Consider the following 13,946-nt stretch of genomic DNA (forward strand, 5'->3'; position numbering starts at 1 on the left):
AAGAAAAAACTCCTGTCCCAGCCTATGGTCCATAAACAAATGGAGCTCTTTAATGATCAAAGTAGCACTAACAGAACTGGTAACAGGCACCACTTTACCAACTGTTAGCTCATGAAGTAATACAACCACATGCAACTTCTTTCTCTGTTTGAGTATTGTATACTGATTAGAGTCAATAAAATCACAGGTGTCATAATGGCAGTTAAATTGTCCCACTGCATACTTCTCAATGACCTCCCCATGCTGTTTAATAGTTATGCAGCAATCTTAGAAACTCTGTTCCAGAGCGATGATCTTAATACGTTCTTTCTAAGAGGCCATAAACGCTTGCCTGTTCTTCTGTCTCACATGTGTAAAGATGACATGCTGAACTGAATACTTCTACAATGCTCTTAGGCAATGCTCAAACAGCGGTCCAAGCCACAAGTTTCAGAGCGCTGCCATACCAGCATCTCCAGGACCTCTGATCAGCCGTTGAGTGGTTTGCCTTTGGCATTTCAGGATTTGCTGAGGTTGAAAGAGAAGACAGTAATGATACAGAACAATTCTCCCATCAGCAGTGGCAAAAGTAATCTTGGAGGCCTTGAGTGCAATGCTTTCACTGCTCTTGGGTCGTTACTGAAGTCAAAAAGATGTGATATTTTCTGTTTGTCACACACAAGAACAGAGTTCGGGTAAGGAAATCTTTTAACAGACTCAACAAAGGTATTTTGGGCTGTTAGAATTCTCAATCTGTTGTGCTAAAATTAGCTTTAAGTAAATGTGCAAAACAAGCAGTACATACTTTGCCTAAGAAAAAGTCCGCTGGCCACTTACAGATCATATGAACTCGGGTTATTTAGTTGAGCTAAGAACATCAATTATTCCAAGCCTTATCTGGCTGTAGATTTGGACCTATTTAGCAATGGCATTGCCCCATATCAAAACACACGACGAGCCACAGCTATTTACCAAAGCGAGGGGAAGTTCCTGCAAACAGCGGTTGCTGCCATTTAACAAGACGGTCATGAAGAAACGAGGTAAGATTGAAAAAGCCTGCGCCTCTGCCTCTACCATTCCGACCTTCCCTCTGAAAAGAAAAAGCAAGCCTTCCTCTTCTGTCAGCCCACCCTTCCTTCCCTATTAGAGATTGGACGTCTTCGACTATCACTCCCTGATGTCCACCAACCAAAGCTACTGAAGATGATATTCTGACTTTTTTTCCCCCTTCAAGCTTTTCATCGATCAGTAAAAGGGTTCCCTAACTTCTGCTCTGTTTTTACAACCGGTGTCACAGAAGTTGGTTCTAATATTGCTCATCGGAGCGTACACCATGATCTGAGCAACGGCAAAATAGAGTCATTCAAACATACCGAGTACTCTGTGCTGGGTAAAGTTCACGGCAGCTGTTGGAGTCCCAGAAAGACATCTGAGAGGAGCGCCATAAATAACGACATCACATGGAGTCTCCCATTGCACAACCAACATACATCTTTCCTGCTCAGGAATTTATGCTTCACACCCTACGCTGTCAGTCAAAAGCGTATTATAAACTATGTTTTCAGGATGATCCGGAGGATATTTTGGAAAGTAATACAGCCCTCCTGCCGGCCGAGCCTTTTCAAAATACTCCTTCTATTCCGTTACAAAAAAGATAAATGTTTCTATAATCTTGTCCAAACCGTGGTCTTTCTCAGCAGCAAGCTATAGGTCCACGCGTGCCTTTTATACATCATGGATGTCTAAAACCAGTTCCAGCAAATCTGACAGCCTGATGGAAACTGAAGGGGACTACTCCCTCACAGACTCAGGATCTAAGTTTTTCTTCAGATGTGCAAATGTAAGGTATTTTCTCAGATCCCCATTTCAGCAAATCCCTAATCTGAGCAGCCCTTTTTTAGGATTCTTAATTCATTTTACTGTTAGATTAAACTTAAACCCAGTTCTCCTAAAACATCTCATTCCTAGGTCTCTGCAAGGGGAGAATGACTGTTCAAAGCAGAGCCTAGCTATAACTGAGAAAGACGATATACGGCTATTTTATAAAAATGAGGGGTTTTTTTTTCTTCTTCTGGCGTCTTGCCACAAATTGCCTTCGAGGGCTTGGTTCAGAAATTCCAAATTCAGTTTATTGTTTTTCTCATTGAGAACTAACTCCTTTTAGCAATTCTGTTAATCTTGGAGTTTGAAGTTATTTTTATTAAAGTAACGCCCAGAGTTTAGATATTCCATAAAAAGATTAGGAATTATTTTTATTAAAGTAACACCCAAGGCTTTTTGCTCCTTGCAAAAATCCGGCAAAGCACCTTCATTCTTAAAAAGGTTCTTGGCCTTTTCCTTGTAAACACAGATTTCACAGAGACAACTGAGCACTGAGAAGTTTTATCGGCCTTTTTTTATCAGAAAGTTGGAAAAAAAGTTATTAAGGCAGGATCTTTCCTGCCTAAAAAAATCCTGAGCCTTTTTGCTCTTAACACAACGTGTGGGTTTTTTTCCTCCTCCCTTCTTCCCTTCTATTACGGAAGAAGTAGCACCGATTTCCACTCCCCGACGTCAGATTTCTCATGAGACATTGGCGCTGGCTTTGGGGTGTTCTGCCAGCGGTCAGTATCTCTGGTCACACTCAGTATCTGTCCCTCAGCCAGGAGGGAGTCCCGCCGACCCAGGCGACACCAATTTCTGATGGAGCTTGTTAGACTACAAGAAACTCGTTCTTAGCCCTTAACTCTTATGCCACAACAGAAACGGGGCTGCAAAGTAAAGGATCTTACCTCCATTCTCAAGGGCCTGAGGCACTGAAACCTTCTGCTCTTCAGCGGCAGCCCTGTCTCGAGGACAGGATCAAGTGCTGCCTTTTTGTTTGAGTGACTACGTTAATAATCTAGGTGACATCACCCAGGTTCCTTACCATGACTAAAACACCGTTTAAGTGTTTGGAGGGGAACGGGAACGCCTTTTGATCACTACTTCCGATTTGGAACATAAGCAACCGCGACTGAAGACTGCACTTTGTCAGCAAGCCTCCTCCTAACGCTATTGCTCTTTAGGCATAACAGGCCAAAGACATCACGCAGTTAATAACAGGTTTTCCAGCAAGGTGCTTCTTCCCCGTTGAAGACTGCACGTAGTGCCAATTTTCAATCTCTTTAATGTAGAAATTAGGGCCGGGGCAAAATCTTTTCAATTCCTCTGAAAGCGAGGTTAAGTTGCAACATACTCACCTTTCTCTCTGCAGCGTGTATAATTTCAGCTTGCTCAACAGCGGCGGCACTCCTGAGTTCAGGAGGACTTTAAAAGGAGCGATTATGCTCACGGAAGTAAGCTAACGTGAATAAACTGCCCAGGCAACAGGGAGACATTCCAGAGCCCTGTGCTGTCACCAGGCTTTTGGCCAATGCTGCTTAATCATATATGCAAAATGCAAATTACAGAAAGATTCATCACAGGTTAGAATATTCTCAATGAATAATTTTGCACTGGGCTGAAGAAGCTTCCCCGCAAACCGTCCTCGGACGAAGGCACTGGGTCTTCTCCCCGTTTTCAGAGCTTCTACTGGTGTCAGCAGTAGAAGTGGTACAGCAAAGGCTTCCTCTGCGGGTCTTCTCCACGGATCAGGCAGTTTTGGAAGGGAAGTTTGAGAGCAAGTTTAGCACCTCCCGAGAATCACGCTGCTAAAATTCGTTAACTCTTATGGCTATATGGCACCACGGCAGCTGCTAGAGGCTATGTTCTCATCTGGGCTCAGCCAGCACGTGCCAATTCATACTATCCCGGCATGTAACACTGGACTGAAACTCAAAATGCTCATGGCACGGGGGAAGATATTTCCACTGCAAGGCCCAGAGTCTACAACATCTTCAGCTTTAAACACAGCCACACTCACAGCTTAGAAATATTTAAGACCCTCTCGAGCCTTGTCACAGAATTTACAAAGCTCTGCCCGAAGAGCTTTGATCTTCTGTGCAGCACCGAGTATAAAACCTAGCCAGCCACATTTTAGTTATGAGGAGAGAGATGACTTTTCCACCACTTAACAGAAGATTATAGTTTTCACATAAGATTATAGAGTCATGCTTGTAACTCCATCTGAAGACTGCATTTACAAAGATCTGACTGTTCAGCAGCTCCCATGGACACAGCGGAGCGGTCAGATTCTCAAAAACATCCGAATTATAATCGAGAGCAACTTGTTAACGCTTTTTTGCGGTACCTTACAGATGCAAGGTTTTAACTGCTTTGAAAGCCTTCCCTCGCATACTTTGTGTGATCAGACACCACTAAATCTACATATAATAATAGCTTTTTAAACAGTATTGGGTAAGCTAGAAAGATTTGCCTCTGTACAGCATTCTCAAAAATAAACGCAACTAAAGATTAACTTTAGCACAATTTTTTTTTTTAAAGGTCACAAGCTTTCCCCATCCAAGACATTTAATAATTCAGCATGAGCAAAGTTCCACGAGAGTTTGAGAATCTGTTCCTGTGCATGCCTACAAGCCCGACTGCTACAAATGGACACACACAAAAAAAATAACAGATCTATTGTCTCTACCCTATCTGCCTTTGCTTTTAGGCACTGATTTTTTACTACTAATTAAAGAAGGCACTTTTCTTTTTTTCTACACGCAGTATTGTGAATTAACGGGTTAAAAACGCTGCAGAGATTTGAGGTAAAATTTCGAAAGCTGACCGCACCTTCCGGCCCAAAGCATACTTGTACTGTAAAACCGAAATATATAAATACCCCAATGTAAAAACCCCAACAAAACAGGGTACAGTTTTGCTGGGACAGAAAACTTCAATAGCTGCGCTGAAGCCAGGAAAGCAAACCACTACCCGCTCTTTGCTCGTGGCTCAAGCAGCATTCTCTTAACACCCCAGCAAATGCAAAAGGTAGGCGCCCTGGAAAAGCGTTTGCTTTTGTTGATTGTCCTTGAAAACGTTTTGTCTCCACAGGTAAGTTCGTGAGATGTTGTGCCACTACCTCAGGTCCTTACAAGCGGAGCTGCAAGCCCCTCGGAGTTTTCTAAGCGCTTCCCGGTGCCTCCAGCTCGGCTGAGAGGAAAATTGTATAATCATGAGGTACAGAGAGACGGCTGGGTTCAGTAAACTGGAAGGAAGGGGTTCATTTTGACATGCTGCTTTATTGAAACCCAGGGAGCCGCGTGGGATGGCGGCTGAGGGCTGTAGCCCCGGCGAGCGCTACAGGAGATGCACCATTAGAGAGGACACATCCCCGCGCCGGCCGCTCGCCGGCAGGCCGCTCGGGTGGGCAGGGCTGGCGGGAAGGAGGGCTGAGCTCTCGGTACAGCCGTGAGCCCCGCGCCGGGACCAGGCTGCGGCGCCCGCGGGGTGAAGCCGGGCACGGGACGCCAAGAGCCCTCCCGCGGAGGACGGAGGGGAAAGCCCACCCGGCCCGGCGGCACGCAGCCTGTCCCCGGGCCTCATGCGGAGCCGGAGCCGGCCACCCCTTCCCCGCCCGCCCGCGCTTTCTCCTCAGGCGGCCCCTTCCCGCCTCACACCGGCCCCCCGCGCGCCGCCGCCGGTGAGGCGCCCCCCTCCCCTCAGCGCAGACGGGGCGAGGGGAGGGGAGGGGCGAGGGCGGGGCGCCCCCGCGCGCGTGCCCCGCCGCGGCCCCACTCACCGCCCGGCGGGCGCCCTCCGGCCTCCGAGCAGTAGTAGTAGCAGCGGCGGCGGCGACCGGCGCGGCCCGGAGGCGGAAGCGGCGGCAGGAAGTGAGGTCGGGGCGGGGCGGGGCGGGGAGGGGAAAGGACGCCGCTTCCGGGCGGGGGGGACGCGGGCAAAGCGCCTCCGCCGGGGCTCTGTCCCACCCGAGTACCGCGGAGATGGTGCGGAGCCGGGTCCTCGTACGGCCGGAGTCGCGCAGGAAGGAAAAGGCACCGGGAGGCCTGCGGGGAGGCAGCGGCGGGAGGAGGCCGAGCCGCCGGCAGGCCCGGGGCTTCCTCCTCCCCGTCGCTGCGGGGGAACGGCGCTTCCTCCCGCCAGCCATCCGCCCCGCTGAGCTACGCTTCTGTTCTCCTCGGTTCCACGCGGGGAAGCTGTCAAAAGGGCCACGGGCAGGGAGAGCAAGGTGGCGGGACTTCACCCCAAGGAGCCCTTTTCAGGGGGCAAACCCGCTCAGCCGTCTCCTGCCGCCGTCGGCGCGGCCCAGGTCACGTTTTACCGTCCCTACGGACGCTAACGTACAGATAACCTCGATCTAATAAAGAAGATTTGGTGAACAAAGCCAAGGTTCCTCGTATCTGAATAGAACTGCAGTGCTGTTTACCACTGCTCCGAGACTTAACATATTTTAACACAGAATTGGAAAAAAACCACCTCTTTCTGGGCATATGCTCCCTGCTCTCTGTTGTTTGTGGGTGTTCTGTTCACCGCTCGGCCTACTCCAGTCGTGTAACGTTAGGAATTACAGCATGATACAGCCTCAAGTAGTTTTCATGATCAGACACTTTTATTAAGAAGTAATTTCTGCAGTATTCTTTAACTGATTTTGTGATTTACCTAGAAAGAAAAAAGTAACTGGGATGAGATGGCTCTTCTGGAGAAGCCGTGATCTTTCCGTTTATGCAAATTTTTATAGACAATCCCATTCTTTAAAGCAATTTTACTAAATTAAGCTAACCACCACTGCTATTAACATTATAGTATTGACTTTAAGTGTCTTCTAGACATGCAGTTCACTGTGTCCTTCTCAGTACTCAAAAGTTTCTCCAGGAAAGGTTCATGGTATTGCATACGCAACCGCCATATAAACAGAGCGCAGAATCTTTCCACACTACCGCCAACGAGACGCCAGGCTCTCAAAGCTGTTCACCTTCGCTGGGCAGTACGGCCACAGTATCTTCATTCGCATTTACTGAACGCATTCAGCAAATTCAACAAGGTGTGATCACGGAACAAAAGGGTTTCCAGGCAGATAGGTACTGCCTTGCTTTCTCTAGGGTGCCGTTCCCAGAGAAGGTAGGAGCTGATTTCCAAGGTGCCGGCAGAGAGAGAAATAATTTAAAACATTGGTTAGGCTGCACTTCTCTACCCTCTGAGGTTTCTCTGAGCAGCTCTACCCTGTGTTGGGTACTTTCATACTGAATGTTTCAGCAGGCACTCAGTTTACTTCACGGGGCTCAGAGAAAAGCTACTGAGAACAAAGTTTTTAGGAGAGTCCCCTTCCTTTCTCCCTTGCCTTCAGCTATGTATCAATTAAGAGGCACTGAAAATAGCTCCACGCTGACTCTTATCATCAGCACTGGAAATGTATCCAGAGTTCCTACAATTCTGGGCTTCATTCCACTGAGAGCTGTACGCTTTCAGCTTGTTTTGGTGGCTGCTGCTGCTGTTCATACTTCCTTGCTGAAAAAAAGAAACACCGATCAACACCGATTATGCCATTTATTATGTACATGTATATATGTATGTGTGCATGTACACGTATCTCTATATATACACACGTGTAAATATGATAACAATCAAGAAATAGACTTAAGATTAGAGAATGTAATTTCACTGCTTAGCCACACGAAGAGAAGTTTCAGTCACCGCGTGGAACTAGTCCTTTAGCGTATGGCCTTGGAAAGGCTGAAGAGTAGGGTCAGAGCAAAATGTCAGGAAATTAATAGCAGAGAACTGTGATTCCATTCAGGTCCTTTCATTTAAAAAAAAAATTACAGACTATGGCTTCAGAAGTGCTATTACAGATGACCTGAGCGACTCATTAGTCACACGGTTGATCTCCACATCACCCATCTCCTCCATAATATACGAGCCGCAAGCTAACAACTACATTGACTTCAAAATTAATCTGGTTAGCAAGGCAAAGGGAGATCAAAGAGTTGTGTGCGGCGGAACAAACACCAACCACGAATGCCAGTAGGCATTCCTCTGTAGGAAGCCCATCCTTTTTTGTTCCTACAGAGTGCAATGGCCTGGTTTAAGAAACTTTGCATTAAATCTTTGCATTTAAAAAGCGGTTTCAACTCATTTAAGTGTTTCTTGCCCATATTCCCTCTAGGTGTGTATATACGGCAGATGTGAAGCAAGTATAGGCGTTTCTCTGAATTGGACCTCTGGAATATCGGAGGCATGGGGCTCTTTCCCACCTCCATCCTGACCTTCAACATTAAGATGGGAGTGGCAACACTTGTTGGTAGAGTGAGGTTCTCGTTTATTTTCAGTTTATGAAGTTGAATTACTCGCGATTCCACGGTCCTCTCAACTTCTACAAATCCATCCACGTTTTGACAATATTCAGACATTCCCAGCTCTTTTTAGCTTCAACACCGGATTCGTTCAGACAGCTAGAAGAGAATCGCGCGGCCGCTCCCTCACCCCGTACCTCCTCGCGCCCCAAACCTCCACCCCGCGCTCCTGCGGAACCCCCACTCGCTCGGTGCCACAGGCCCGGGGCTCCGCCCGCGTGTCCCCACCGCACGAGGACGGGCAGGCTCGAGGCCACCGCTGCGGGGACCGCACCCAACGACCAGCGGGCGCAGGGGAGCCCCAACTTTGACTTACCGATGGAGTACATCTCCAGCTGCTGCCGCAGGCGGATTTTCTTCATGCTGTCGTAGAAGTTGGGCTCGGGCGGCGTCTCGGCGGCCGGGGGCAGGGTGAAGATGCGCATGATCCTCCTCTTGTTCCTGCGAGGGTGGGGGGCAAGGCGGTGAGAGGCCCGGCCCAGCCCCACCGGCTACACGTGGGGCCGGCGCGGCCGTTTCCCGGCGGGAGCCCTCGCCCCGCCCCGCGCGGCCTTCCCCCCCCCCCCCGCCGCCGCCGCCGCGGCCCGCCGCAGCCTGCCCTCACCGCCGCGCGTAGACGAGGAGGGCGAGGCTGGCCAGCACCACCAGCAGGTAGACGTTGGTGGCCTCGTTCCACGCCTCATGCACCGAGTAGTCGATGCCGCCGCCGTCGCCCAGCGCCGCCGAGCCGCCGCCGGCCGCTGCCGCCGCCGCCATGGGGGAGAACGGCCGTTAGAGGCGGCCCCGTGGCGGGCGGGCGGCGGGAAGTGACGTCACGCGAGCCGGCGGGGCCAGCGTGAGGCGCCGCGCCTCGGCCTCCCTGCCGCCATCTTGGGGCGGCCCTCAGGGGCGGCAGTGAGGGGACTCAGCCCGCTCTCCCCCCTCGCCTTTTATTTCCCCTCCAGCTCCCAGTCCCTGGGGGAGAGGACATAAGTAGGCGACAGTTTCTCTCCCAGAGGGTATCACAGTCTTCTTGCTTTCACGGTGCCAGCGCCTGAGGGGAGATGCAGGCGGGTGGAGGGCCAGAGAGGTGTGAGTTCAGCGGCTCCGAAAGCCTGGCAGGCGTGGGGTTGAAAAGCACCTTCACCCGCCTGGGCTGGTGCTTGCTTTGTGGCAGTGGAATCACGCAGGGTGTACCTCAGCAGCGCAGGGTGTACCTCAGCAGCGCGGGGTGTACCTCAGCAGTGTGGGGTGTCGCGAGAGAAAGAGGTTCAGGCTGTCACGAGCTTTCACTTCTCACATAGGAACTAAATGTGACGGTTTAAGTTGTCAAAATAGAAACAGCACCTTCTGAAAATTCGTGTCTTTTTTTTTTTTTTTTGGGTGCCAAAATGGGAGTTGCTGGATATTCAGATGCTGCAGCAACATAACTTACTCCTATGCTCCATATGCTCCTGATGCCAAAACGCACAGTTCCAGGATTCTGCTTTGGCAGGAGAGGTGGAGCAGAGCAAGTGTTTCGGTTTAGAAACTTGAAAAGTTGTCCAGACTGCTTAATGAGACGCAGATTAACTAGGCAGAGCATGATCTAACACACGCATACACACACACACTCTTTTTTTTCTTTGTATTGCCTGAGGTGGCATGTTTGAGCTGCATGATAGGTTAGGTGTGCTGTCCTTTACCCTCTCCTGCTTCTTTCTATCCACGTCTGGCCCTGCCACTTTCTTTACCCATATTTTCCTTCAGATACTAGAGCTATTACAATGTAGATGTTGTGCATATAGTTCATCTTCCTTTGCTTTATGCATATTTGGGGTACGTGCTTATGTTGCGGTTGGTTGTCTCCACCCTTTATAAGACAATAAGGGGAAAAAACAAGTATTTTTAGGGCATGATTTATCTAACCTATGTATGTCAAACAGTCAGAATGAGTCTGCCTGTGCCCGTGAAGTGCTCTGACCCCTTACTGTGTAGAGGGAGTCTAGACACCTCGCTTGGATGGCACTCGCTTTGCAAATGTCCAACCAGCCCAGGAAACTCCGTCCTTTGGGGAGCCATTTTCTCAGTGCGAGATGTGCCAAGTCATTCTCTTTCCATGCTATGGAACGGATGGCATCAGATCAGGGCATAAAAGGACATGAGTGAAAACAACAATATAAAAAAATAAAAAGCTAAGGCACTCTTATCATGAGAAAAGTTCCTTGCCCCACATGGTGTGGGAAAGAAGAGTAGAACAGCAATTAGACATAATTCTAGGTCATTAAATCGGGATGGCACCCATGCACAGAACTGTGGAAACCACTAAGAGGAAAAAAAAAAGTCTATCACTTACGCAACATGACACAAGACAGTTAATTAAGCATGGTTTCACAGGGGTTTTAAACAGTTTCTCGTGAAGTTGAGGCTTTTTGTTTGCTTTTCCAGTATGTTGAACTTCTCTGCTCACAGGCCTGACAAGAAAGCATTACACATCTGTGGAAGAAAAGTGGAAAGAATAAATATAAGTAACTTGGGTGCTCTTTATATTTCACTGCTACCTCTAGACTTCAGTGGAGATTAGGCTCCCTTGTACGGGGTGTAGAGAAGCTGTATTTAAGCTGTTTCTAAAGGCACTTTTTTTATGAACCCTGCAGCTCTGCTCTGGACAACCCGGGAAGGGGCTGGAACGCCTAAAGACTCTGCACCCAGCTTCCCGTCCGGAGAAAGCCAAGGCCCGCATCCACAAAGCATGACTTCAGGTCTCAGGGTTTTCTCTGCAGCCTCCAGCACGCAGGAACAGGCTCTGCCTCACTCAGCAGGTGTCTGATTTGTTTGATTTAATTAAATGCTCAATTTAAGGCTCAGATTATCCACCCACCCCCAACCTGGAAGACAGGGAGAGAGAGCTTTTCTTCCCCCGCGTACCCCTCTGAAGTTAGCAGATGTTAAGCAGTGGGTAGGACAGGGTTAGGTTGAGGAGCAAAACATCTGGCTCTGCAGTGAGGGCGACAGCCTTGCAAACCTGAGAAAAAGGGGTGATCTCCCCCTTGCTGGCCCGTAGCAATAGGAGTTCTGGGGGTGCAGGCCTTCTGTGTGACTTCCTTGAGGAATCTGGTTCAAATACCAAAGCTGGCTGACTCTTAAGCCTGGGTTAGCTTGTCCTGGTACACCGTTGTTTCCTTTTGTAGCTTGGGCTTTTATTTCAGTCTTGGGCTCCTGAAACACCTTCAGAAATGGGTATGCACGCTGCTGTTGAATTTGGTCAGAGCAAAGTCAGGCCTTGCAGTTATTATGTGCACCACAAACGGTGTGACCTGTCTGTGTAGATTATGTAGCATATTTATTTGTAGCTTGGATGAGGTGGGATGGGATAACCAACACTCGTGTATGCTGTTAATGCATGAGGACATCCATTGTATTTCTATGCTTGTAGGGAAAGGACTGTCATTTTGTGCTGTGCCTGTATAGCATCTGACCTTCAGGATCCTGGCCTGTGACCAAAGCATGTAGGCACCAAACAAATAATATATAATAATAATATAGGCATTGGCATAAGCTATTCTGGCAAAACGCAGCTAATGGAGACCCAAGCTTAGTGGCTAGATTTTCAACATTACACAGTAGCAAATAAGCCTGGGGAGTTTCAGCTATGGGTCAGACACAACCCCTCACAGGAACCAGCTCTTGGGGAGAAAAACACATAGCTGTGTAATTTAATTAATAAAAAAAAATCCTAACTTCTACAAAAGTGGGAACTTTGTTCATTTCACAAAGAAATCTAGCGTGTACTTGATAAAAGCACCCACTTCAGTCCCGTAGATTTATTAAGAGAATTGCTGGAAAGGGTCTTCCAGCTCTACAAGGAAAGAATTCACTTTCCAAAACTCCTTAGCATCCAGCAACTACTATAAATTTGACTGAAAACTGCTGAATATTATCAGTTTTGAAACTCAAGTTACTTCATATCCAAAATGCGAATGCTGGAATCTAACAGCAAGCTTGTTCTTTTGAAAATTATGGCCAAAGAATCTATGTGTGTCTCTCTCTATAAGTATGTAATTTTTAATGGATTTTGAGTTACCCAGAGCTAAACAGAATCAGAAATCGCTGAGACATAAATATCACTGTAATGTAAATATATTCACCATTTAATCCTGATAAATACTGGATTATAGACTTCAGAACACAGACTGTCAATTATTGGAAATCATGTGGTCATCTCAAGTATACAGTATTTCAATTAAAATAAAACCACAAAATCCTTTTTCTTTTTTAAAAGTACCATCTAGCATATAATTTATTTGGATGAACTCTACAAATATACGCATTATATCATGCTAGAAGAACTTGAGAACCACTTTTTTCTTGTTCCCAGGGTCTCTTGACTGTTGGTAAGACATTACAGTTGTAATGATAGAATCGGTTTACAGTTGCAAATTCTGCCAGATATCTCACAAATTGTATTTGGCAAACAGCACTGCCTCTGTTTCGCAAAGATAATGATCTGATGTTTTGTTTGTGTGGCACCAAAGGAAAATATTGTTTTAGAGCTTGTGATAGAATTTCAAAAAGTTTATGTGGTATTCTAAACGCCTGATACACTTAATAGTTACCACTCTATTAAATACAGAGCAACACGGACTTTAAAAGTAATCTTCAAAAAAGAAAAAAAAACCCTGTTCAATGAAATAGGTTGTGTCCATTTTATTTCCTCGCCGTTTACCCAGACCTCCATAGCAGCTGGTGTGGATATGCACACAATACTTTTTACATCTGATGGTGTCGAACGTAGAGATGAGTTGCCGTAAAGGCTGCTTACTTGTACAGGATTTAGCGTTGTAGGAGTGCTTTTACGATGTAGTCTGAAACGCACGGCACGCAAAGGGAAACACGCTACATGAGACTTGAGCCACCTAGAAGCCTGCAGCCAGCAGGCATTTTGGAAAGGAAAACAGCATAACCTTGACAGTGCTATTCTTTGGATGACTCTGAGGAGAAAAAGAAAGGAGCAGTGGGTTTGAACTGCAGCTGGGACTCTGCTCTGAGACAGCCTCTTTCTATTCTGTATCCTGTGGTACAAACCTACCTGGTAAGGGCTAAACTTTATTGGGAAATCCCCTGGGAATTTGTTTCGGTAACAGCATCGGACCAAGGGTAGAGCATACCATACCACTAGTGGGTCCAGGTGCCCTGACACAGTTGGCACCCGCAGCCAGGCTGTCAGCAGGCTCAGCTGCCATGTCCCAGGTCTCCCTGTCTCCTCCACTGCTGGCACAGCAGTGTCCCAGGGGGGTTCAGTCTGGGAACCAGGAGCGGTTTCTTGAGTCTGGGAGACGCCTCTGCTTTGGTTCTTTGTCTAGCTGGTCGGATGGGGTGGGCAGGATGTGCTGTGGGACTGCTGCAGGGATGGCAGAGGAGGCATTGCCCAAAAGGGAAGGAGAGGGTGGTGCAGATCATTGACCTCAGCAAAAGGCTTGTCCTGTCCCTGGGCGAGGGGCCAGACCCAAGGCCTTCATCTTGGTGATGGCAGCAAACAGAAGCCCTGGGACCACTGGGACCATACCTGCCTTGACACTGACCACCTAGGGTGATTTCGGGAACCTCCTCTGAAGTTTTCTGAAGGAGATGAGCACCAGTCGCACCTTCTCCTTGCGAGGCCTGCGTCTTTGCGCAGCTTCTTTGGCTGGACTTTTAGGACGGAGGAACAGGGATACAATAGGAAACCTGGCAATAACCATGCCAGGAAAAGCATCTTTTGTGGGAAGGGACAGGGAATGTGGGGCCCTTGATTGA

At 48.0% G+C, this 13,946-nt stretch overlaps 1 protein-coding gene across 1 annotated transcript; it reads right to left on the minus strand.

The window, feature by feature from the left end:
• Positions 1-6,429: 6,429 nt before the first annotated feature.
• On the minus strand, positions 6,430-8,948 carry SMIM19 (small integral membrane protein 19). Its single transcript, XM_059818222.1, has 3 exons — positions 8,797-8,948; positions 8,509-8,633; positions 6,430-7,347 (listed from the first exon to the last, which is right to left on the minus strand). Exons 1-3 carry the CDS (start codon positions 8,946-8,948, stop codon positions 7,280-7,282), a joined length of 345 nt encoding a protein of 114 aa, XP_059674205.1. The 3' UTR covers positions 6,430-7,279.
• Between the last annotated feature and the right edge of the window lie 4,998 nt (positions 8,949-13,946).

This window comes from Gavia stellata, chromosome 5 (genome assembly GCF_030936135.1).
Source record: "Gavia stellata isolate bGavSte3 chromosome 5, bGavSte3.hap2, whole genome shotgun sequence".
NCBI lineage: Eukaryota > Metazoa > Chordata > Aves > Gaviiformes > Gaviidae > Gavia > Gavia stellata.